The 24,140-nt window shown below is 41.1% G+C and overlaps 1 protein-coding gene across 3 annotated transcripts in view; it reads left to right on the top strand.

Annotated features, from left to right (window-relative positions):
• dhx38 (DEAH (Asp-Glu-Ala-His) box polypeptide 38) overlaps nt 1-24,140 on the top strand; it is a 90,532-nt gene that overhangs the window by 42,039 nt on the left and 24,353 nt on the right. For all 3 annotated transcript variants that reach the window (XM_055648959.1, XM_055648961.1, XM_055648960.1), the window contains exons 16-25: nt 65-175; nt 5,178-5,294; nt 7,669-7,776; nt 9,549-9,661; nt 10,831-11,039; nt 11,910-12,064; nt 14,231-14,386; nt 17,683-17,817; nt 18,463-18,588; nt 19,732-19,827. In XM_055648959.1, coding sequence (XP_055504934.1) covers nt 65-175; nt 5,178-5,294; nt 7,669-7,776; nt 9,549-9,661; nt 10,831-11,039; nt 11,910-12,064; nt 14,231-14,386; nt 17,683-17,817; nt 18,463-18,588; nt 19,732-19,827 — 1,326 coding nt within the window. The remainder of the gene's footprint in view (nt 1-64; nt 176-5,177; nt 5,295-7,668; nt 7,777-9,548; nt 9,662-10,830; nt 11,040-11,909; nt 12,065-14,230; nt 14,387-17,682; nt 17,818-18,462; nt 18,589-19,731; nt 19,828-24,140) is intronic.

Below are 24,140 nucleotides of genomic sequence, written 5' to 3'. Positions count from 1 at the left end.
TGTTAAAACCTTAAGTGTGTTACATTCTACTTATTGAGGAGTTAATTTCTGCATCATTTTACAGACCCCCACAGAAGATTATGTTGAAGGAGGAGTTAAACAGGCTCTTCAAATTCACCTGTCAACTATTCCAGGTGATATATTGATTTTTATGCCAGGCCAAGAAGATATTGAGGTAAGAGAACTGTCAATTAATTTTTAAAACAGTATACTTTCATCTTTTCTTATTTATGTCACTCCTTCCAAAGCACAAATGCTGAACATGTCATGGAGTGATGTATTTTAATCACAGTAAATGATTCTCTGGATCAATCGGAATATGACACTACAGAGCTTGCCTGTGGAGAGCAGCACTGAATGATTGACATATTGAATGCTGACTTTTATCATGGTCCTGTGGCAGTCAGAGGAGAACATTGTTTCTTTTTTGAGTTAACCCCATGAAAACCAGAATGAAATGCCCTTTTATGCTTGAAATGGCAAAATACTACTGCTTGTTTTTAAAGTTTGATTCTGCGTGCTAAAACAAGACTTTTACTGGATTCTTTGTGGAAAACTGAATGTTACAGTAATATGGAATTTTACAAAGTTGAAAGGAACCACAAAGGCATGTTTAATAATAACTACTATAGTCCTGCATAGTTACCTCGGTCATGAACATGCAATAAACCTTGGAAAATGCAAAATTGTGTTGTTACAGCAAATATGAAGTAAAACAAAATCATGGAAATAAGATTTGGCAGTTTATTTTCAGGAATAAACAGTTAATATTTAAGGTTGACAATGTTTCGTCAGAACTTGTCACACACTTAGGATTGTTCCTTGTGTCAGCCAACTGTGCACACGGTAAAGTTAAGATGTATATCTGGCCACCAACACCACCTAATGTTTAGTTTATTCCAGAATTTTTAAAACCTCCAGGATTTTATTGTTCCATAGTTTTACACATGTAGGGAAGTCTGGTACCTATCTTGGGGACACAAGAATCTGAAGATGCTGGAATCTTGAGTAAAGTACAAAGTGCTGGAATAATTCTGGGTCAGGCAGCATGTGTGGAAGAAATTGATTGGTGATGTTTTAAGTCAGGGCCCTTCAGATTAATTGTAGTAAAGGGAAGAAACCTGGAAAAGAGTTATAGCAGGGGCAAAGACAATTAATTAGGTTTATATAATTCAATGTTTGGGGTATTACTGATGTTGTGAAACCAGTGCACAAAGAGTTATTTGAAAGCACAGTGATTTTATTTTGCGGGAAAAAAAAACACAATGATGGAGTAATACAACATTTTTGGAGAATATGGATAGGTGACATTTTGGGTTGAGACCTTTCTTCAGACTGATTGTTGTGGGAAGGGGAAGAAAGCTAGAGGAGAGGAAGGGCAGGATAAAGCCTGGCAGGTAAGAGGTGGACACAGTTGAGGGTTTATTGTATTGTCAGGTGGTTGGACAAAGGCCAGAGATGAAAAGACAGAAGGTGCGGACAAAAGGATTGAAGAGTTATGAATTGTGAAGCGAGAAGAAGAAATATAGGTGGAGGGGGAGGGGAGAAATGGGTGCGAGTCCAGGTGGGATAAAGAGGTGAACTGAGCACAAGTATTTGGCAAGATGGTTGCCAAGTCTATGCTTGGTCTCACTGATGTACAGGAGGTCTCATCGAGAACACCGTATGCAGATGAGGTAGGAGGAGGTACATGGGAACCTTTGTCTCACCTGGAAGGACACGTTGGGGTCCCTTGATAAAGATGCAAGAGGAGGTAGAGGGGCAGGTGTTTCATCTCCTGTGGTTGAAGTGGAAAATAAATTGGTAAAGGGTGGTTTGGGTGAGAAGATGAGTTATCCAAAGAGTTACAGAGGGAGAAGTCGGAAGGGGGGGGAGGATGGGAAGAGGTGATGGTGTTGGATGCGGACGCTGGTGGGGAAAAAAGATGATCACCCGAGAACTCTATTCATGCTCTGTTCGGGGGGGGGGGGGGGGGGGGGAGGGCGTGTGAGAGCAGAACTGCAGGGACACAGGAGATGTGAATGAGGGATCCGTCTATGACAACAAGGGGAAAATCATGTTTTGTGAAGAAAGGATATCTTGGATGTCTAGTATGGAAAGCCTCATCTTGGGTGCAGGTGGAGCGGAGGCGCAGAAATTGAGAGTAGGGGATAAATGGGAGTCGGTAGGTGTGAAGTAGAAGTCAGTTGATAGTTTGTCTCCAGTAATGGAGACAGATCGATCACGAAAAGGGATAGAGGTATCAGAGATAGTATAAATGAATTTGAGGGCAGGGTGGAAGTTAGTGGTAAAGTTAATGAAATCAGCGAGTTGTGCACAGGTGCTGGTGGCAAATCCAATGCAGTTGTTGATATAGTGGAGAAAGAGTTGGGGGATGGTGCCAGTGTATGTTTGGAACAAAGACTGTTTGACCAACAAACAAGCAGGCAGAGCTGTCGCCCATGTGAGGAACCATGGCCACACCTTTAAACTTGAAGAAAGTGAGACAAATCACAAGAGTTATTGAGGCTGAGGATGAGTTCTGCCAGGTGGAGGAGAGTGTTGGTAGAGAGAGATTGATTAGGTCTCTGTTCAAGGAAGAACTGGGGGGGCTTGGGACATTCCTGGTGGGGAATAAAGGTATAAAGAGACTGGATGTGCATGGTAAAGACAAAGCAATGGGGGCTTAGAAATGGAAAGTTATTAAAGAGTTGAAGGGTGTGTACAGAAGGTGGGATAGGATGGAACTTTTATTTGTACTTTTTTTCCTCTGCAGATTATTCTGCCCCAGTGCTAATTCAGGTCTTATATTGAGCAGAATGTCCTGGTCTATGTAAACACAGAATTATTCTGAATATATGTTCCTTCTTGCTCATTTGACAATTTATTAGTTCTGAGATCTTTCAGTAGCCCTTAGATACAAGGGAAGAGAACAAGGGAATGTATACTATGAATGTTGTGGCTGGGATGGTTAGTTTGGTGAAGACAAAAAGCAGGGAACACAAAATTGTGACTTTGAAGGGATGAACTGGAATTGGGCACTCCCATCTTTGGAAAATTAAAAAGTTTGTATTCAGTCTTTGATTAGCTCATTATCCGTCAGATCCGTCATATCTGTCATTGCCTTTCTAATAGGTTAGTGTAATGATGAACGAGGAAGCATCAGAGCCCAGATATTGGACTAAAGCTGAGAACAAAGGACTGTGGGGCAGTGGGGGTTTTAAAAAAGAGCAATGAAGAGGGTTTTTGGAATGCTGAGCTGCTTCAGTCAGGGAATTGACTATGGAAGTTGGGACGTTATGTTACAGCTGTGCAAAATATTGTTGGGTTCACACTTGAACTATTGTGTTCAGTTTTGGTCACACTTTAGTAGGAAACATGCTATTTAGCAAGAATGAGAGCAGAGAAGATTAATGAGGATGTTGCCAGGATTCGAAGACCTGAGCTATAGGGAGAGGTTGGGCAGGTTCGGTCTTTATTCCTTGGATTGCAGTAGACTGAACGGTGAAACTTGTAAGGCATATAAAATCATGAGGGTAATAGATAGGGTGAATGCACATACTTGCTCCCCCCCCCCAGAATCAAGGAATTCGGGAACTAGAGGGCAAAGGTTTAAAGTAAGTGGGGAAAGATGTCAAGAGGCAAGAGTGTTTTATTATCATGTGTCATGAAACTGAACAATGTAATTATTATACAGCAGGGTGGGGGAGACAACAACAGAGAAAGAGAGAATGCCGGGGCTACCTGAAGTGTGGATGTTAGATTCACACAGAAAGTGGTGAATCTCTGGAACTCTCTGCCACAGAGGGTAGTTGAGGCCAGTTCATTGGCTATATTTAAGAGGGAGTTAGATGTGGCCCTTGTGGCTAAGGGGATCAGAGGGTATGGAGAGAAGGCAGGTACGGGATACTGAGTTGGATGATCAGCCATGATCATATTGAATGGCGGTGCAGGCTCGAAGGGCCGAATGGCCTACTCGTGCACCTAATTTCTATGTTTCTAAGTGAGAGAAATCAATATTCAGACCACTGGGCTGTAAGCTGCCTGTGAAATATGAGATGCTGTTCCTCCAATTTGTGTTTAGCGTCACTCTGACAATGGAGGTGACTTAAGGCAGAAAGATCAGTGTGGAGAATTAAAGTTCTTAGCAACGGAGTGATCGGGTAGGTTCAGGTGAAGGTGTTCAGCGAAACGATCGCCCAGTCTACTTTGGTCTCGCTGATGTATAAGAGTTCACATCTTGAACAGCGGATACAGTAGATGAGGTTGGAGGCGGTGCAAGTGACCATCTGCCTAACCTGAATGGATTGTCTGGGGTGGACGGTAAGGACTGAGGGGAGTCTGTCTCTGTTGAGACTAGGGGGAGGGGGAGCAAGGGCGGAGCTGTGGGGTACCGAGGAGACACGAGTGAGGGCCTCATTTATGATGGGAAAGGGGAAGAATAAGGACATCTCAGATGTCCTTATCCTCAGATCTCAGATGTCCTGGTACAGAACACCTCATCTTGGGCGCAGATGCGGCGTAGGTGGAGGAATTGTGAGTAGAGGATAGAGTCTTTGCAGGATGCAGGATAGGAATGGGACTGGTTTAGATAGGGCATCTTAGTCGACATGGACGAGTTGGACTGAAGGACCTATTCTCTTACTACATGACTCTCCAACTGACTATTGATAACAAAATCTTTGGAAAAGTGATTCTTCGATTTTGAGGACTGCAAATGAAAGAATCTTGCCATGTAGATGGGTTATTACTTTGTCATGAAAGAGCTTGGGTCTGTAACAGTAAGTGTATTTGAAATAACATCGGTTATCAGGACCTTGGGATAAGATTAAATAGGGAGTCAAAATTGCACGACAATTATGATATTTGCTGCTGCTCTGGTTTAGTTTTTGAGAAGAATCATCGGTCTTTCATTTTAGCAATTCTTGCTAGCAAAGAAATGGCTCAAAGTGAAATGTTTTTATTTTGATGTTCAAGTGATCTCCACACGCATGTCAGGCATTGCCAGAGTTCAGTTTTCTCGGGGGACTGTGGCCATTCGATAAAATAAGAAATTTATCCAAACTAGATTTCTATTGCAAGCTCCTTTTTGAGACATTTTCATGTCACTTCAACGGTTGATGTTTGAGAATGGGTATGACGATTACTTGTTGGCTGCGAATTTTTTGTTCTCACGAAAATATGCTATTTCTATCTAGGTGACTTGTGATCAGATAGTGGAACGCCTGGAAGAACTAGAAAATTCTCCACAACTGGCAGTGTTACCAATATATTCCCAGCTGCCCTCTGATCTTCAGGCCAAGATTTTTCAAAAGGTGCACATAAGTGTTTTTATTTATCATGAAGTGAGCTGAAAGTACAAGAGTTTTGAGGCATTTGTTTGAACTTGAGCAGATAGGATGTATCTATACACCTCAGAATTCATTATGCTACCACATTATGCACCAGTTGTTTCATCAATGAAGATAAATGAGCCAGTACCTTCAGCAGCCATACATGCCCAGGCCATAATACCCCCACCACCGTGTTTCACAGATAAGGTGGTATGCTTTGGATCTTGGGCAGTTCCTTCTCTCCTCCATACTTTGCTCTTGCCATCGCTCTGATATAAGTTAATCTTTGTCTCATCTGTCTACAACACCTTTTTCCAGAACTGTGGTTGCCCTTTTAAGTACTTCTTGGCAAACTGTAACCTGGCCATTCTATTTTTGCAGCTAACCAGTGATTTGTATCTTGCAGTGTAGCCTCTGTATTTCTGTTCATGAAGTGTTCTGCAGACAATGGTCATTGTCAAATCCACACCTGACTCCCGAAGAGTGTTTCAGATCTGTCAGGCAGGTGTTTGGGGAATTTTCTTTATTATAGAGAGAATTCTTCTGTCATCAGCTGTGGAGGTCTTCCTTGGTCTGCCAGTCCCATTGCGATTAGTAAGATCACCAAAGCTCTCTTTCTTCTTAATGATGTACCAAACAGTTGTTTTTGGTAAGCCTAAGGTTTGGCTGATGTCTCTAACAGTTTTATTCTTGTTTCTCAGTTTCATAATGGCTTCTTTGACTTTCATTGGCACAACCTTGGTCCTCATGTTAATAAACAGCAATAAAAGTTTCCAAAGGTGATGGAAAGACTGGAGGAAAGACTAGGTGCTGAGAGCTCTCTGATACCTGCATTAAGGAGGCAATTAAACACACCTGAGCAATTACAAACGCCTGTGAAGCCATGTGTCCCAAACATTATGGTGCCCTGAAAGGTGGGACTATGTATAAACACAGCTGTAATTTCTACATGGTGAAAACAAAGTGTTTAAAAATACCCTTTAATGAAATCTGACTGGTCTTTAACCACATGTGATTTTTGTATTACAAATCTCAAATTGTGCAGTACAGAGGCAAACAAATAAATGATGGGCCTTTCTCCCAAACATTATGGAGGGCATTGCAGTTACCTTTTAATTATAGAAGCATTGGATTGTTACAAAAAAGTGTAGACTCTTTGGCCCATTGAGTGTTTCAGATCTTTTTGTCACTTCCATTTCCCTGTCCTGTTGTCTATTTGCTTGCAATATTTTTTATTTTTAGATTTTCAAGTAATAGTCAATTACATCATAATTGAATCCCCCCCCCCCCCCCCCCCCCCCCCACTGTGCTTTCATAGAATAGTACAATACGGGATCAGGCCTTTTGGCTCATATTGTCTGAGCTGAATGTGATCAACCCTGCACAGAATCCATATTCCTGCATAGCCATGTGCCTATATCCAAAAATCTCTCGAATGCCAATGTTATATCTGTCTTGGCATTTACTTGCCCTTTTTGTAAAAAAAAATAACTTGCCCAGCACATCTCCTTAAAGCTTTGCCCCACTTACCTTAAAGCAATGCCACCTTGTATCTGTTATTTCCACCCAGGGGACAGTCAGAACTAATCTTTCCCTCTCATGATGTTATGTACTTCTATCAAGTCTCCCCGCAACCGCTCCAGAGAAACCAATCAAAGTCTGTTCAGCCCCTCCCTGTGGCTAACACTCCCTAATCCAGGCATCATTCTGATAAACCTCCTCTGCACTCTGGGAATAAATATATAGTTCCCAAAGCCTCCATATTGTTTCCTTAAAGACATGATTAGAACTGCATGCTGTATTCCAAATGTGGCCTAAGCAAGGTCCTCTAAAGCTGCAGCGTGACGTGCTTACTCTTGTATTCATTGCCGCAACTGATGAAGGCAAGCATATCGTATGTCACTGTATCTACTTGGGTTGCCACTTTCTGGGAAATAAATAAATAGTCTGAATATTCCCCACCATCATAATCTTCTGTCTTCTATCACTATGTCAGCTATGAATCTATACAACTATTAATCCTGTGCATCTTAATCTTTAGACAGTGTGTTCCAAATGATAATTGTGAAGCATGAAAGTTTTATTTTCGTTGGCCATCTTCATTTCTGGGAAAGGGTTTTTGTATGTAAATGTATGTGGTTCTCTCATTTTTATTTACAATCTACACCCTTCTAAGAAAACAACTCCAGAATACTCATTATGGGTTGACTGAAAGGCAGCAGGTTCATTTCATTGCAATGTTAAAGCAAAAGTTAAACGATTATACTAATTTAATTCACTGGTATCCTCCAAGTGTCTGGGACTTGTGAATATATCACTGATTTCTCCTCATTTCTGCAACTGTCTCTCCATCAAGGCTCCGGATGGAATCCGCAAATGTATTGTGGCTACAAATATTGCAGAGACTTCACTCACAGTGGATGGCATCATGTTTGTTGTTGATTCGGGATACTGCAAATTAAAAGTAAGTATCTATTAATGTGAAAATGCTGGAAACGTTCAGCAGATCAGGCAGCATTTGTAGAAAGAGAAACACGGCTAATGTTTTAATTTGGAGATCCTTTATCAGAACTGGGAAAGTAAAATTATTTTTGTTGCTGAGTGAGTGCAGAACAGATGGATAGGACAAAGTAATAATTGATAGGGTGAAGTGTGGTTACAATGGTATCGTAGCTAGTCAAATATTTCCGTGGGACCTGAAGGAGCAGAATTGATCGAACATAAAGGTGTTTCTTGTTCCCGATATTGAATTAACAGTTTAGTTTATTGTCATGTGTATCGAAGTGCAGCGAAAATCTTTTATTGAAAAGCTATCCAGTCAGCAAAAAGACAATACATAGAAACATAGAAATTAGGTGCAGGAGTAGGCCATTCGGCCCTTCGAGCCTGCACCGCCATTCAATATGATCATGGCTGATCATCCAACTCAGTATCCCGTACCTGCCTTCTCTCCATACCCCCTGATCCCCTTAGCCACAAGGGCCACATCTAACTCCCTCTTAAATATAGCCAATGAACTGGCCTCAACTACCCTCTGTGGCAGAGAGTTCCAGAGATTCACCACTCTCTGTGTGAAAAAAGTTCTTCTCATCTCGGTTTTAAAGGATTTCCCCCTTATCCTTAAGCAGTGACCCCTTGTCCTGGACTTCCCTAACATCAGGGAACAATCTTCCTGCATCTAGCCTGTCCAACCCCTTAAGAATTTTGTAAGTTTCTATAAGATCCCCTCTCAATCTCCTAAATTCTAGAGAGTATAAACCAAGTCTATCCAGTCTTTCTTCATAAGACAGTCCTGACATCCCAGGAATCAGTCTGGTGAACCGTCTCTGCACTCCCTCTATGGCAATAATGTCCTTCCTCAGATTTGGAGACCAAAACTGTACGCAATACTCCAGGTGTGGTCTCACCAAGACCCTGTACAACTGCAGTAGAACCTCCCTGCTCCTATACTCAAATCCTTTTGCAATGAAAGCTAACATAACCATTCGCTTTCTTTACTGCCTGCTGCACCTGCATGCCTACCTTCAATGACTGGTGTACCATGACACCCAGGTCTCGCTGCATCTCCCCCTTTCCCAATCAGCCACCATTTAGATAATAGTCTGCTTTCCCGTTTTTGCCACCAAAATGGATAACCTCACATTTATCCACATTATATTGCATCTGCCAAACATTTGCCCACTCACCCAGCCTATCCAAGTCACCTTGCAGTCTCCTAGCATCCTCCTCACAGCTAACACTGCCCCCCAGCTTAGTGTCATCCGCAAACTTGGAGATATTGCCTTCAATTCCCTCATCCAGATCATTAATATATATTGTAAATAGCTGGGGTCCCAGCACTGAGCCTTGCGGTACCCCACTAGTCACTGCCTGCCATTGTGAAAAGGACCCGTTTACTCCTACTCTTTGCTTCCTGTTTGCCAGCCAGTTCTCTAATGATTACACTCGACCCATTTATAATGCATAGATACATGATAAAGGAATAACGTTTAGTGCAAGGTAAATCAAGGATAGTCTGAGGGTCATCAATGAGGTAGATAGTAGTTCAGGTCTGCACTCTGGTTGTGGTAGGATGATTCAGTTGCCTGAACATTGTAATGACTAATCAAAATTTGATTATTTTTTTTTGCCAGTCTGCTCGTTAGGAAATGAAGCAATAAAACAATGCAAAAACATTGTTCTAATACATATTGATTGCCATTATTTTTGCACTTTAATGTTTGAACTCTTTTGTAGGTCTTTAACCCAAGAATGGGTATGGATGCTCTTCAGATTTATCCAATCAGCCAGGCCAATGCCAATCAGCGCGCTGGTCGAGCTGGGAGAACCGGTCCAGGACAGTGTTTCAGGTAATAACTAATAATATTTCCTTGCACATTATTTTGCAGATGTGCGGCATTTCCAATTGCTTGACCAATACTTGGTGAATCTTTGTGGGATATGCAACCCTGCAATTGTAACACGGTACCTCAGTTGTGCCATCTCCCGGTATTCCTCGAGGCACATGCATTAGATGCAAGTCCCTGTGTAAGTGGAAAACTGCTTCATCTGAATGTTACACCATGTCAAGGCAGAATAAAAGTCTTCAATTTCAACGAGTTTAACTTTACGAAGCTCTAAGTAGAAATAATGACTTTGTTTAACTTATTTTGTGATGAGGAAAGTAGATGGCTGCAACTGAATAGATTAGAAAACAATCCATTATAGTTTGACATTGTGGGCCAAAGGGTCTGTTCCTGTGTCCGACTTTGTTCTATATTTCATTGATCTTATCTGTCCCTGGGGATTTATTAACCCATGAGCGTGACATGATACCGAGCACCTTCCCGTTAGAACGGCTCCAGATTATCCATGTGCTCCTCCCTGAACTCTGTATCTTTCATATTCTTCTCCTTGGGAGAGTATAGGTCAGTAGTATTCATTTAGTACCTCTCCCATATCTCCTGGCTCCATACATAGATTAGTTGCTCTTTACCTGACTACTGATTACTGTGAAGTCAAGTCAAGTCAAGTTTATTTGTCACATACACATACGAGATGTGCAGTGAAAATGAAGTGGCAATGCTCGCGGAACAACAAAACAACCAAACAAATTATAAACACAATCATAACACATATTATTTTACATAATAAATAATAGAAGGAAAAACGTTCTGTACAGTTAGTCCCTGGTGAGAAAGGCGTTTACAGTCCGAATTGCCTCTGGGAAGAAACTCCTTCTCAACCTCTCCGTTCTCACTGCATGGCAATGGAGACCTTTCATAATTGTCACATTGCATTGTGAACATCAACTACCAATGTTTATACATTTACTCTAGACTATCATCTTTAATAGATTACTTTAATAAACTAAAAGCACTTTATTTTATATGGGGTTATTTTTATGCTTGTTATTACATTGATCGCAAGGATTATGTTATATACAAGTAAATTATATATACAAAACTACTAAGAGACTGGTGAAAGATGCGTGTTAATTTCCCCTTAAAATGAATAATTTATTTATCAAATCTCATAGGTTGTACACACAAAGTGCTTATAAAAATGAGATGCTGACCGCCACTGTTCCTGAAATTCAGCGAACAAATTTGGCGAATGTGGTGCTGCTGCTTAAATCACTTGGTGTTCAAGATTTACTCCAGTTTCACTTTATGGACCCGCCACCGGAAGATAACATGTTGAATTCTATGTACCAACTCTGGATCCTGGGTGCTCTTGACAACACGGGTAATTATTCTGTAGGACTTTTTTGGAAACTCTTGTTCTGCATAATATTTTAATGCTTATATGTGATTGTATTGTGCCTGAGAATCATGGGTTTTGCAGATGGCGTCGAAGTTTTGAAATGTAACACTAATCTGCCAGTTTGGGGATTTAACCCAGACACGCCACAAGTGGTGATTGGGAAAACCACTTTGGGGGAGAGAGGTTTCAATTTTTCAGGCAAAACTTAATTATAATGTTATGTGATAGGAGTAGAATTAGTACATTTGGCCCATCAAGTCTAAGCCATTCAATCATGGCTGATCTATCTCCCTCTTAACCCCATCCTGCCTTCTCCCCATAACCTGTACTAATCAAAGATCTATCTATCTCTGCCTTTAAAATATCCACTGACTTGGCCACCACTGCCCTCTGTGGCAGAATTCCACAGATTCACCACCATCTGACTAAAGAAATTTCTCATGTTTAAGAAGGAACTGAAGATGCTGGAAAATCGAAGGCAGACAAAAATGCTGGAGAAACTCACCCACTGTTTCTCAAGCATTTTTGTCTACCTAAAGAAATTTCTCATCTACTTCCTAGGCTGACCTCTTGTCCTAGACTCACAGTCGTGGAAACCTCTCCACATCTACTCTATCAAAGCCTTTCGCTATTCTATTCAGATTTAATCTTGGATGCATGATCCCTTTTAAATTTAAAACTGAAATGCTGGCAAGAACAAAATCAGTGATTTGAGAGCTAAAGAACTATAGTGCGGATGGAGACACTATACGGGAATTGCAGCTGGTGATCCAGGGAGTGGGCCAGGTTTGGGAACCATCTAGCCAGTTTTACTGATCTGATATTTGATGTCATTTTCTTTTATCCTGATAGGCAGTCTGACTCCAACTGGAAGGATGATGGTTGAATTCCCACTTGATCCTGCTCTCTCAAAGATGTTGATAGTATCGTGTGATATGAGCTGTAGTGCTGATGTCCTCATCATTGTGTCAATGCTTTCAGTGCCTGCCATCTTTTATCGACCAAAGGTATGCGAGAGAACCTGAAATATGCAGTTCTAAAGAATGGTGAAATGCTTTTACCCAAATTTGTGCAGAGTTCTTTCCACTTTGTTTCGGTATGTCTCCTTGAAAATGACTGCATTTACAAATCTGATATTTATTTTTATTCAAGTGCTATTATATAATAGATTCATTGCGGTCAGAATATGCATTGAGATCAAGCACAGAAGGAAAGTTGAGGCCTGGGGCAGATCAACCACAATTATGTTGAAGGGCAGGCCAAACTTGAGGGGCTGGGTGGTCTACCCATGCTCGTATTTTGTTTTGTGTTATTGATTGGTGAGCCCTTTGAAATACGATCTACAACAACTGTCCCAGATGTAATTCTGAGGGTTGCAAATACATTCTGGACCTCTTTGTCTATCTGTTGGCGTGAGGTGTGGTTAGTTCAGCAGTAAAGGGGGGGGAACCAAATTTCGTTTGAACTTCATGTGAGGTTCAAATGACAAATAAACGGTATTGTATTGATTGTAAAGTGGGAATCTGACCTTTTGCTTACCTCTGACACCCATATTTCAATGCACGGATATAAATGCATGAGAGGTAAGTGGATAATAATCAGTGTTTCTCTGTATAATTGAGCTCATAAATAGATACTATCTGGCCCATTAATAACAATATTAGTATATAAGAAAATGTATTTCATGGATCTACTTGATGGTTTGAAAGATGTATGCAGTAATCCCTCAACTGCTTTATGCATAAATATAGTTTTTTTATTCCAATTCATATTTTTTTTCCTTCTAATTTCCTTTGTGGTTTAATATTAAGCAGGGCAACAGTTGATTGTTAAATCAATTCAAAATATGCAGACATCTTGCTTTATTTCAGTATCCTTTGCCACTTTCATGGAAAATTAATTGCTCTGTTAAACTCCACAATTCAGGAGCATCGGAACTTTCAATTTGGGCTTTGTTGTTCCCGAGATTTAATAAGTCTTATCATTTCCAGGTCCGAGCTACTCCTCCCAGTAGTAGCTGTTGGTAATAACTTTGCAGTTCATTGAACATAAAAATTTACAATACAAAAGAAGGCACCTGAGCCATGTTGATGCTGGTTTGAAACATGCAATCCCACTCCTCATGGCCAAATGTGTAGCTTTTTAAATTGCAGCACATTCAGCTCTTCATCCAAGTTATTTTTAAAGCCAATAAAAAAAATCTGTTTTATTATCTTTTGCTACTTTTCATGTGCGTCCATCATTTAAAAAAAAAATTACATGCTCTGTTGCCTTTTTGTATCCCTTTTCTCATCTTATTTTTCCTCTACCTTTTCCCTTTTGTTCTTCCTTCCCTCACCCCTTGACTGTCTCCCATTCCACTCTGCTTGTAGTGCCTCTGCTTCCACAACTGCTACATTTCCCACTTTTTTATAAGATCATCAACCTGATGCCTTCATTTTGAAGATCTTAATTTTTACAGTTTTATTTCTTAATTTGGCATCTGAATTTCAATAGCTGGTAGGAGGGCAAAAATCTCTCTCTTGGCCCTAGAAATGTCAAATTTCCAATTTGATAATAAAAATAGTTCTGCTGGAATCTTTTTTCTTCCTCTCTAAACTATTATTTTGATTATTTCTCTGAGACTATTAAGGGGCTGTCCCACTGTACGAGCTAATTCAAGAGCTCTCCCGGGTTTAAAAAAATTAAACTCATGGTAAGCACGTAGAATGTACGTAGCCGGTACGTCGGAGCTCGGGACGTCTCTTAGTGGCTCTTAACGCTAACGACAGGTACTCGGGGAAACGCGGTAAGCTCGGGAAGACTTGTGAAGATTTTTCAACATGTTGAAAAATGTCCACGAGAGCCCCGAGTACCTACGAGCGGCTATTACCATAATTCTCCGAGTTCGAATTAGGGGAAATTTGGGAGAACTCTTGAATTAGCTCATACAGCGGGACAGCCCCATAATTGGTTTCAAAAGTTTGTTGCATTTATACAATGTTCACTGGAATAAATCAATCCAAGGTTACAGGAGTGGAATAATTCATTTTCTTTTATCTTTCATAGGTGAAATTAAATAATTTTGAAAGAGGAGTATCAGTGTGTGAAATTGGTTTGTAACTTATCTGATCACTGGATTTTCTTCTTAATATATATTTATATATATATATATATGTATTTAACCATTACAGGGCCGAGAAGAAGAGAGTGATCAGATGAGGGAGAAGTTTGCTGTGCCCGAAAGTGACCATTTGACATACCTTAATGTTTACCTGCAGTGGAAGAATAATAATTATTCTACAATCTGGTCTAATGAACACTTTATTCATGCCAAAGCTATGAGGAAGGTAACTCCCTACAGTAATAATTTTTGCACATTTTAATAGGTTTTTGGATTTAATTTATTATCAGAAATCAGTAAGGCTCTACTTAAATATGTGGTTATGTGGAAATTGTGAAAATTGTACTTTCTATAATATTAGCCTTCAAAGGAGTGATGCAATTCTCCACACCATTCCTCATTGCTGTGTACTAGCCTGACCATCCCTCAATCTTTGCCAAAGAATGAATGGGTGATGACAACACTGTTATCAGCAGATTTTTTTTAAACAAGTGTGAAAAAAAAATTCTGCTTCTGTCTCTTCTATCCAGAAATAAAATGCTTAATTAATGTTTTCAAAATTTTGCTATTATTCAATAATTAATAATTTTCCTCATTTTTGTCTGTCTCAGCTGAAACACAGCTGTTTCTTGAAGTTAATTCTGCAACTTCAGCAGCATAGTAATGTAGAGCTGCATCCTCATGACTCTAGTGACGGGTTAGATCCTAACTTTGGCTACTGTCTGTGTTGAGTTTGTACATTCCGCATAAGACTCTGGTTTTTCCATCGAGATTCTGTTTTCCTCCCACTTCCCAAAGTTGTGCTGGTTGCGAGGTTAACCAACCTCAGTAAAGTGGCCCGAGTGTGTAGATGAGAATAGATTCTGGGAGGAGAATAGATAACAGGAAAAATTAATGTGGGAATTGTTGGGCTAAAATGGCCTATGTATTAATGGTTCATTAGTACTTTGTCTCGTGTGTCCAGTGAAATCCTCTTTTTGCATACAGTTCAGTAAAAATCTTACATATATAGGCACAATCATACTTAACTACAAGAGTGTAGGAATAATGGATTGCACTGAGACAGTACACGAGTCACCAAGTTTCTAGTGCCATTTTGTATGATTCAAGTCAAAAGTTGTTAAAAAATATAATAATAATAATAATAATAATAATACATTTTATTTATGGGCGCCTTTCAAGAGTCTCAAGGCACCTTACAAAAATTTAGCAGGTAGAGGATAAACATGTAAGGGGAATGAAATAAATAGTAGAGACATGACTAGTACACAAAGTAAATACAGAATTCAATACAAAACACAGTATGAGGCAACTAATGCACAAATGAAAAGGGACGGCACGTGGGGCTAAGGATAGGCAGAGGTGAAGAGATGGGTCTTGAGGCGGGACTGGAAGATGGTGAGGGACACGGAATTGCGGATCAGTTGGAGGAGGGAGTTCCAGAGCCTGGGAGCTGCCCTGGAGAAGGCTCTGTCCCCAAAATTGCGGAGGTTGGACTTGTGGATGGAGAGGAGACCAGCTGATGTGGATCTGAGGGACCGTGAGGGTTGTAGGGGGAGAGGAGGTCAGTGAGATATGGGAGGGCCAGATGGTGGAGGGCTTTGTAGGTGAGGATCAGGATTTTGTAGGTGATCCGGTGGGAGATGGGAAGCCAGTGAAGTTGTTTGAGGACTGGAGTGATGTGATGCCAGGATTTGGTATGGGTGATGAGTCGGGCGGCTGCGTTCTGGACCAGTTGGAGTTGGTTGATGTAGGTGGAGCTGATGCCAAGGAGAAGTGAGTTGCAATAGTCCAGTCGGGAGGAGATGAAGGCATGGATGAGTCTTTCAGCAGCGGGCGGTGTGAGAGAGGTCTGAGTTTAGCGATGTTGCGGAGATGAAAGAAGGAGGTTTTAATGACGGCGGATGTGAGGCTCAAGGGAGAGGGTGGAATCAAAGATCACGCCAAGGTTGCGGGCCTGGGGAGATGGGGAGACAGTGGTGCCGTCGATGGTGAGAGTGGGGTTATTGATTTTGCTGAGTGTGGGTTTGGAGCCTATGAGGAGGAATTCTGTCTTATCGCTGATGAGTTTGAGGAAATTATGTTCCATCTAGGTTTTTATAGCTGACAAATAGGAGTTGATATGGGAGAGGGGGGGTTGTGGGGGGATTTGGTGCCAAGATAGATCTGGGTGTCATCAGGGTATAACAGTGGAAGTCCAGATTGAAGTGGCGGAGTATCTGACCAAGGGGGAGGATGTAGATGATGGAAGAGGAGGGGGCAGAGTACGGAGCCTTGGGGAACGCCTTGAGCGACTGTGGCTGGAGCAGAGGTGTGGTTGTGGAGAGAGATGAAGTGGGATATGTTGGACAGGTAGGCCATAAAGTCCTATTGTCCAGGCATTGGTGCTGGTTGGAGTTGCAGTGTCAGCCTGGCTAGGCAATTTTGTTGGTGTCAAGCCATGTCTGATCCACGCTCTCGACCTTTTGGAGCAGCATCTGATCCACTCGAGGCCCAGATGGCTGCACGTTCTCCAGGGCTGGGCTGGGTGTCTTTCCAGAGCAGTAAACCTTTCCTTCCATCCATCATTTTCACTGTTCAATTTATCAATCATGAGACCCTGCTGCCTTAGTGCAGTAGCAAATATCCATCCCACCTGTGCGAGATCCTCTTTCTTTTTGGGGGAAAGTCTACTTTCTCCAAAGATTTAATAATCAGGTATTGTTGCTTTGCTGCCTTATCCTTTACCTCTCCCTCCCACCACTCAGGAGGTCCTCATTTACTTAACACATTGGCAAAACTACCATACCCTTCAGAATTATCTACCCATCCCAGGACTCGAAAGGTCTCGAGTTCCGCATCTCCAACCCTCTTTCTCCTCATTTTCACTGAATCCTGTCGAATATGCCAAAATATAACAAAATATATGCAGGGTTCAGGGATTCGGATCAAAAATTGGAGAAAGCCCATGCTGAAGAGCACAAATAACTATTTATTAAAGCAAAATACAAGTAAAACACAGAAAAACTATCAAAGTAACAATGCAAAATAACAGTTCTCAAGTTCCTCTGAGTATTCGATTCTCTTGTGGCTGTCACCAAGCTCGCTCGCTCACTCTATCTCTCTTTTAAGCTCTTTTTCCCCCCGAAGGTGAAGCTCATGTTCTCATGGTAGCAGCATGTATTTATATAATAACCTTTATCTCTTGACACAATTGTGTGTCAAACTAGCTATCCTCCTTGGTACCATAATGGCTTGAGTTATATATCCTATCAGTCACCGAGCTAGTCTTGGATGTCTCTGGGCAAGCAAAGCTTATCTTAGTGGCCTCGCAGGTGTCCGCGTGTTCCACTGGTCCCTTTGAATTAGGCTAAGCATTCTTCGAAAACAACTACCGTATTTCCTGGCGTCCAAGACGCTATCTCTCTTGGATAGGTGTTAAAGGAAAGCCAAGAGGAATGAAAAGGAATACTGACAATTTACAGATTGCTAGTTGGAAGTTGTATTGTGATCATTGACATGCCTCTCTCTCTCTTACCGAAGGTTCGAGAAGTTCGTTCTCAGTTAAAGGATATAATGGTGCAACAGCGTATGAACATTGTAAGCTGTGGTACTGACTGGGATATCATCAGGAAATGTATCTGTGCAGCATACTTTCATCAGGCTGCAAAACTCAAGGTCAGAAGATATATAATATGGTGTATAATCTTGGCAGATTTAATTTGATTTGATCCTGATGGTTCTTTCATTTTACCTCGGCGCAATGTTTTCGGCGTAGTTACTCTTGGCATTAATTGCTTTGTTATTTCAACCTCTTGTTATTAAGAGTGCAATATCAAAGGAACAAGTGTTGGTGTGTGAGAAGCGACTTCTCGAATAGGGCTATGGTCAAAAAATAATCTACTGTGTGAATTTTTGACATGAAAGGATCATGCCTTATTCATCATCCTATGTTGGTAAAATACATTATTTCATTATTTGCGTGGCATATTTCATTGTTAGGATGGCCTTTTGTCCAACTTTTCATTTTATTTTTGTTCCATTCATATGTGTCATATTTCATGCCACCTACCCAAGTCCTTATCTATATGACTATTTTTCCAAAATCACCTGGAATACATTTGTTCACTTTGTTTCAATTTCACTATGGCTATGTTTCTGTTCTATCCTCATGTAGAATAGTCTTCCACTAAACTCCCAAGTCCGATTAGGTATTAACTATTTTCAAAACTTAGTATGACGGGAATTCAGTCATTGAGGTCCTCGGCTCTGTAGCCCTCACCTTTTAATTTAACAAGTATCTCTTTTTGTAATGTTTTGCAGGGCATAGGAGAGTATGTGAATGTGAGAACAGGCATGCCTTGCCACTTGCACCCAACTAGTTCACTTTTTGGCATGGGATACACACCAGATTACATTGTGTACCACGAACTCGTGATGACTTCAAAGGTAAGAAGCTGGGATGATGGTTTCTGTTGAAAGAATTACATTTTCTGAATTTCAGTGCAAATGTTAGCTTAATTTATAGATAGCTAGAGTTTCAATAGGAGTTGTAAATATGCTTACTCATTGACCCTTGTGGCTACTCTAATTTTGTGCTATCATGGCACTGAATGTATGGGTTGCACCAGACTTTATAATGATTAATATTGAAAGAGAATAGTAAATTATTTTGGGCATTGAATCACAGGTAGAAACAGTGCAGAGGAAGCTGGTGTTACATGCAGAATAGATGGTAAAGAAGGCTTTAGGTAAACAAAGGCCTACATCAGGCAGGGTATTGAATATAGAAAAAGATTTGTGGAATTACATATACTGGAATCTTGACTAGAAAGTGCACGAGTTACTCAGCGAGTCGGGCAGCATCTGTGGATGACTCGGATAGGTGACATTCCAGATTGGGACTCTTCTTCAGACTGATTGTAGTAGGGGCAGTTGAGAGCTGGAAAAGAGGCAGGACAAAGTCTGGCAAGTGATGGGTGGACACTGGTGAGGGGATCTGTGATTGGCAGATGGGTGGACAAAGTCTCGAGATGAAAAGGAGCCAAAGGGTGAGATAGTAGAGAGGAGCAATGAAATGTAAAGCCAGATAGTGGGATACAGGTTAAAGAGGATGGGGAACGGGGTAGAAGGGAGGGGGGGGGGGGGGGGGGGGGGGAATAGTGGGAGAAATGGGTGGGGTGCACAGGAAGGAAAGGGGAAATTCCCAGAGGAAGATATGGAACAAGCTATCAATGGAAGTGGTTGAGGCAAGTACTAAAATAGCATTTTAAAGACACTTGGACAGGTTCATAGACAGGAAAGGTTCAGAGGGATATGGGCTAAAATTGAACTCGCTGAGATAGTTTCTGTGCTGTATGAATCTATGCCACTACTTCTGTTAGGCATCTGTCTGGTATCAGCTGTACATAAAATAACTGAATAATGCTAATCACCAAGGTAGCTCAGTCTTGAAGTGAATATAGTGGAAAAGCATGATCAGCATTGTTTGCAGAATGATAAAACTAGAGAAAATACCTGTACATTATCTCTGAGTACTCTAAATATTTTAATTTTTACTTGATATGTGACAAATCCAATCATCTTTTTCAGGAATACATGCAGTGCGTAACTGCAGTAGATGGGGAGTGGCTAGCTGAACTTGGGCCAATGTTTTACAGTGTTAAGCAAGCTGGTAAAACTCGACAGGTATGGCCGGGTAACTTTAATAGTTTACAGTCACTTTAATGTGAATATATAAGATTTATCCTGCATGTTAAAATATATGTTTAAACATTACTGATTATTTATATATACAGGTAGTTCTGCTATAACATGATAGTTATCATCATAAGAAAGCTTGCATAATGAAAAATCGATTGTATCGATTAGGGAAAGGGGGTGAGGACCCAGAGAGTTTCAGATTCACTTTAAGCAAGTTTTTTTTTTCTCCTCGCAGGACTTAAAGGTCGGTTACTACAAGCTAGGAATACGAAAGGCAGTTGTAACATTATTTAATAGGGTATCATTGTATAGGTGTCAATTGAAGTGATTGCTGGTCAATTATTATGCTCACCTAGAGAAACTATCAGCCTGAATTCTCAAGAGACAATGGTGTCTGGTTACTGTGGGAGGTTACAAGGAAACAGATTTTGTTTCCACTAAACATTTTTTTCCAAGACTCTTCTTTCTGCATTTCAACTTCCAAACTAACTTTTAAGTGATTTTCTAGTTTCCGATTAAATGTACATGATAACCTATTTGGCCCGAATAATTCAAACGGTGTTCCTTCATCAGTCACATTATTGCCAATCCATGATAAAAAATTACATCTTTAATATGCAGTGATGCCCCAGCAGTGAGAAATCCGATTTTTACATCCCTGTTCAAAAAGGAAGAAACCTAAAAGCCAGTCAGTCTAAAGTTGGGTACTCTGAAACTTTTAAGAGACAGCCAAAAAGTAAGTTAATCGGCATTTGAAAAAGTAGGGGGTAATGAAAAGCAGCACAGATGTGTAGAGACAAAGATTTTGACTATCTTGATTGAATTCGCTGAAACAATTGAGGAATTGGAGTAAGAGCTGCAGTTGGTGTTACATTTTATAGTCTTTTGAAAAGCTTTTGGCAAAGTTTCATTTGTTTTGCTCTAAAAAGACGAGCAGCTTGGATATAAAATTGACTAATTTTCGTATAAATTGTATCTTTTTTTAAGGACCAAGTTACTTAGAGATCGTTTAGCTGAGGTTCCTGGCTAGGAGGAATTGGCTTCTGAGAAAAGATAGTGTTTACCTCAGTTCTGGAGCTTGGAAAGGGAGCGATTGAGACTCCATGATGCAGTGTTGACTCCCTTGTGCCAGGATCCAGGATGTCTTGGAGCGGCTGGTGGGAGGATGAGCTGCCAGAAGTCGTAGTCAATGTGGCAATGTGAGAGAAGGGTAAGACGGATGAACTCGGTGTGGATAGGTATGTGAGATTGAGATGTTGTAGCCATTATGGAAACCTAGTTAAGAGGTATAGGACTGGCAGCTTAATGTTCCAGGGTACAGGTGCTGGTGTTACAGGAGAGGAGGAGGTAAACGAGGTGGGGGTGTTGCTTTAATGATAAAGGAGAATGTCACGGCAATAGTCAGAGATGACATTACTGATGGTTTATCACTTGACGCTGTAAGGGTGGAGCTGAGAAATAAAAAGGCATTGATCACCTTGTTGGAAGTGTACTATAGGCCCCCAAATAGTCAATGGGAATCGGAAGAGTAAATATTGATAATAAAGACTAATAAAGTGGTCATAGTAGGGAATTTTAACTTTCCCATTACAGACTGGGATTATCACCGTGCCAAGGGTTTAGACTGGTGGAATAGTTATGATTAAAGACAAGGTGGGCCCATGAGTGAACATTTTTAATGGGGGTTAAGGCCAACATTGCTATTGGACAGGAACTTGCTTAAGTTGATTGGAGTAGGTTGTTAGTGGTTAAAGAAAGTCCAGAGAGTGGGATGCTTTTAAAGTGTCATTACAGGAGTTCTGGGCATGAATGTTCAAACCAGGGCAGGACCTTCACGGTGTGTGGCAGGGCTCTGGGGATTGTTGTGAAGCTGAGGGATCTGGGAGTGCAGGTACATAATTCCTTAAAAGTGGCATCACTGGTAGATGGGGTGATGAAGATGGCTCTCAGTACATTGGCTGTCAGTCAGGGTATTGAGTATAGAAGTTGTACAATGTGTTGGTGAGGCCCCATTTGGAATATTGTGTTCAGTTTTGGTCGCCCTGCTATGGGAAGGATTTTGTTAAGTTGGAAAGTGCGCAGAGAAGATTTACGAGGCGCTCTTGGGAGAGGTTAGGCAGGCTTAGATTTTATTCCTTGTAGCGCAAGAGGTTTGGGGGTGATCTTGGAGTGGTATACATGGTCACCATGGGAATAGATTGGGTAAATTCACTTTTACCCAGAGTAGGGGAATCAAAAGTGAAGGAACATAGGTTGAAGGTGAGAGGGGTAAGATTCAATAGGAACTTGAGGGGCAACTTTGTCGCACAGAAATTGGTGGGTGTATGGAATGAGTGCTAGAGGAGGTAGTTGAAGCATTTACTATCTACTTCTTGCGTATGGCATGCACAGCCTAAAGTTGTAGGACAACTTGTTCTATTTAATCTTATTTGATTGTGCACGCCAGGTTGATTGCATTCGGCGAAACAGGGTGGGCCACGTGAAGGTGCAATCTTCCACTACAGCAGTTTCTATAACACCATTTAAATGAAATTTGGACTGGGAGGGATATTTGCCAAACGCGGGCATATGGGAATAGTATGGATGGGGCATCTTGGTTGGTATGGGCAAGTTGGCCAAAGGGCCTGCTTCTGTGCCGTATGACTGACCCTATGGAAGTTTGTGAGATCTTATTGTTGCTTGTGAATTCTAAGATGCTTGGATGCTGTGATGGTCTTTAAACCTATTCAGCGTAACAACATCTTTCGTATAACATTGTGACTAAAACGGAACACAATACTCCAAATGTGGCCTCACCAATTGTAGATTAGTGACTCGTGTTATGAGTCATGCATTTGTAGTTACGCCCACTAGCTTTTCAGTATCGTGGTCTGCTGCTTCCCTTTTAGTATAAGTGGAACTCTTCAGAGAGAAGTTGTGTTTGCTATGTAGTTAATAAAACCTATGAATCCTTATCTTGGTGTAAGATCACTGTTTTGTAAGGACTTCAATCGACACCAATGTCTTGTATAGTTGTCTCTGTACTGTACACTGACAATGACAATTAAAATTGAATCTGAATCTGAATATAGCTGTATAGCTATAACATAACGATCCAACTTCTATACTCAAGAGTTTGATTGACGAAGGGATATGTGCTCAATGACATCTTGACCACCCCTTCTACCTGTGATGCCACCTTCTATGTACCTGCACTTCCAGATCCCTCTGCTCTTCAACATTCCCCAGAGCCCTGCCATACACTGAAGGTCATGCCCTGGTTTGACTTCCCAAAGTGCAACACATCACACTTATCTCTATTAATGTACATTAACCATTCCTCAGCCCAACTGCTCAAGATCCTGCTGCAATTTTTGATAATCATCTTTGCTATCTACAATGCCACCCACCTTCATGTCCACTCTATGCTCTCATCCAAATCATTGACATAACCACAAACCGCAACGGACCCAGCACCAATCCCTGAAGCACACCGTTAGTCACAGGCCTCCAGTCCGAAAAACAACCTGCCACCATCACACTCTGCTTTTTGCCAATTCTCTATCAGCTGACTAGTTCTCCCTGGATCCCACATGATCTAAACTTGCAGTCTAGATTGAAATATTTTCACTAATGAGATGGTCAAGAAAGAGGGGACAAAACAGCGAGAAAGGGCTTGTCATTTAAACTAGAGGTACGTATAAAATATCTTACAGCGGGTTTTAAATGTCTGGAATTCCATGCCCTGCTGGGTGATAGAGCTGGATCATTCAAAGATGATTATTTAAAGTAGAGATGATGGAACAGATCAGGGGATAGATGGGTTTGGTAAAATGGCACAGAGGAGTTGAGGCCAGCGAAGATCAGCTATTATTGTATTAAATGGTGATGCAGTCTTGAACGGTCTGAGAGCCTACTCCTGACCCTATTTCCACGTGTTCTTTGTGAGGAGGAATTTCTTCTGCTGTATGTTTGTGATTCTTTGGAATGTTGTATCCAAGAGCTGTGAATGCCGATTTACTGTCACTTTAAGTCTGAGTGAAAGTTTTGTATTTTACAAGAATGGAGGGTTATGGGGACTGGATAAGAAAATGGAATCAAGATAAATCATGGAGAAAAGGAACTGCAGATGCTGGAATCGTATGTCGAATATAATGTGTTGGAGTAACAGTGGGTCAGGCAGCATCTCTGGAGGTCATAGATAGGCAATGTTTTGTGTTGGGTTCCTCCTTCAGACTGAATGGATAAATCATGATCTTGTTGAATATGGGGGAAGGAGAAGTATCGCCTACCCCCTTGCCCCTATTTGTTATGTTCTG

Source organism: Leucoraja erinacea, chromosome 17, assembly GCF_028641065.1.
Source record: "Leucoraja erinacea ecotype New England chromosome 17, Leri_hhj_1, whole genome shotgun sequence".
NCBI classification, from domain to species: domain Eukaryota; kingdom Metazoa; phylum Chordata; class Chondrichthyes; order Rajiformes; family Rajidae; genus Leucoraja; species Leucoraja erinaceus.
The sequence above is the reverse complement of the archived record's forward strand: the minus strand, read 5'-3'. Positions and strand labels throughout refer to the sequence as shown.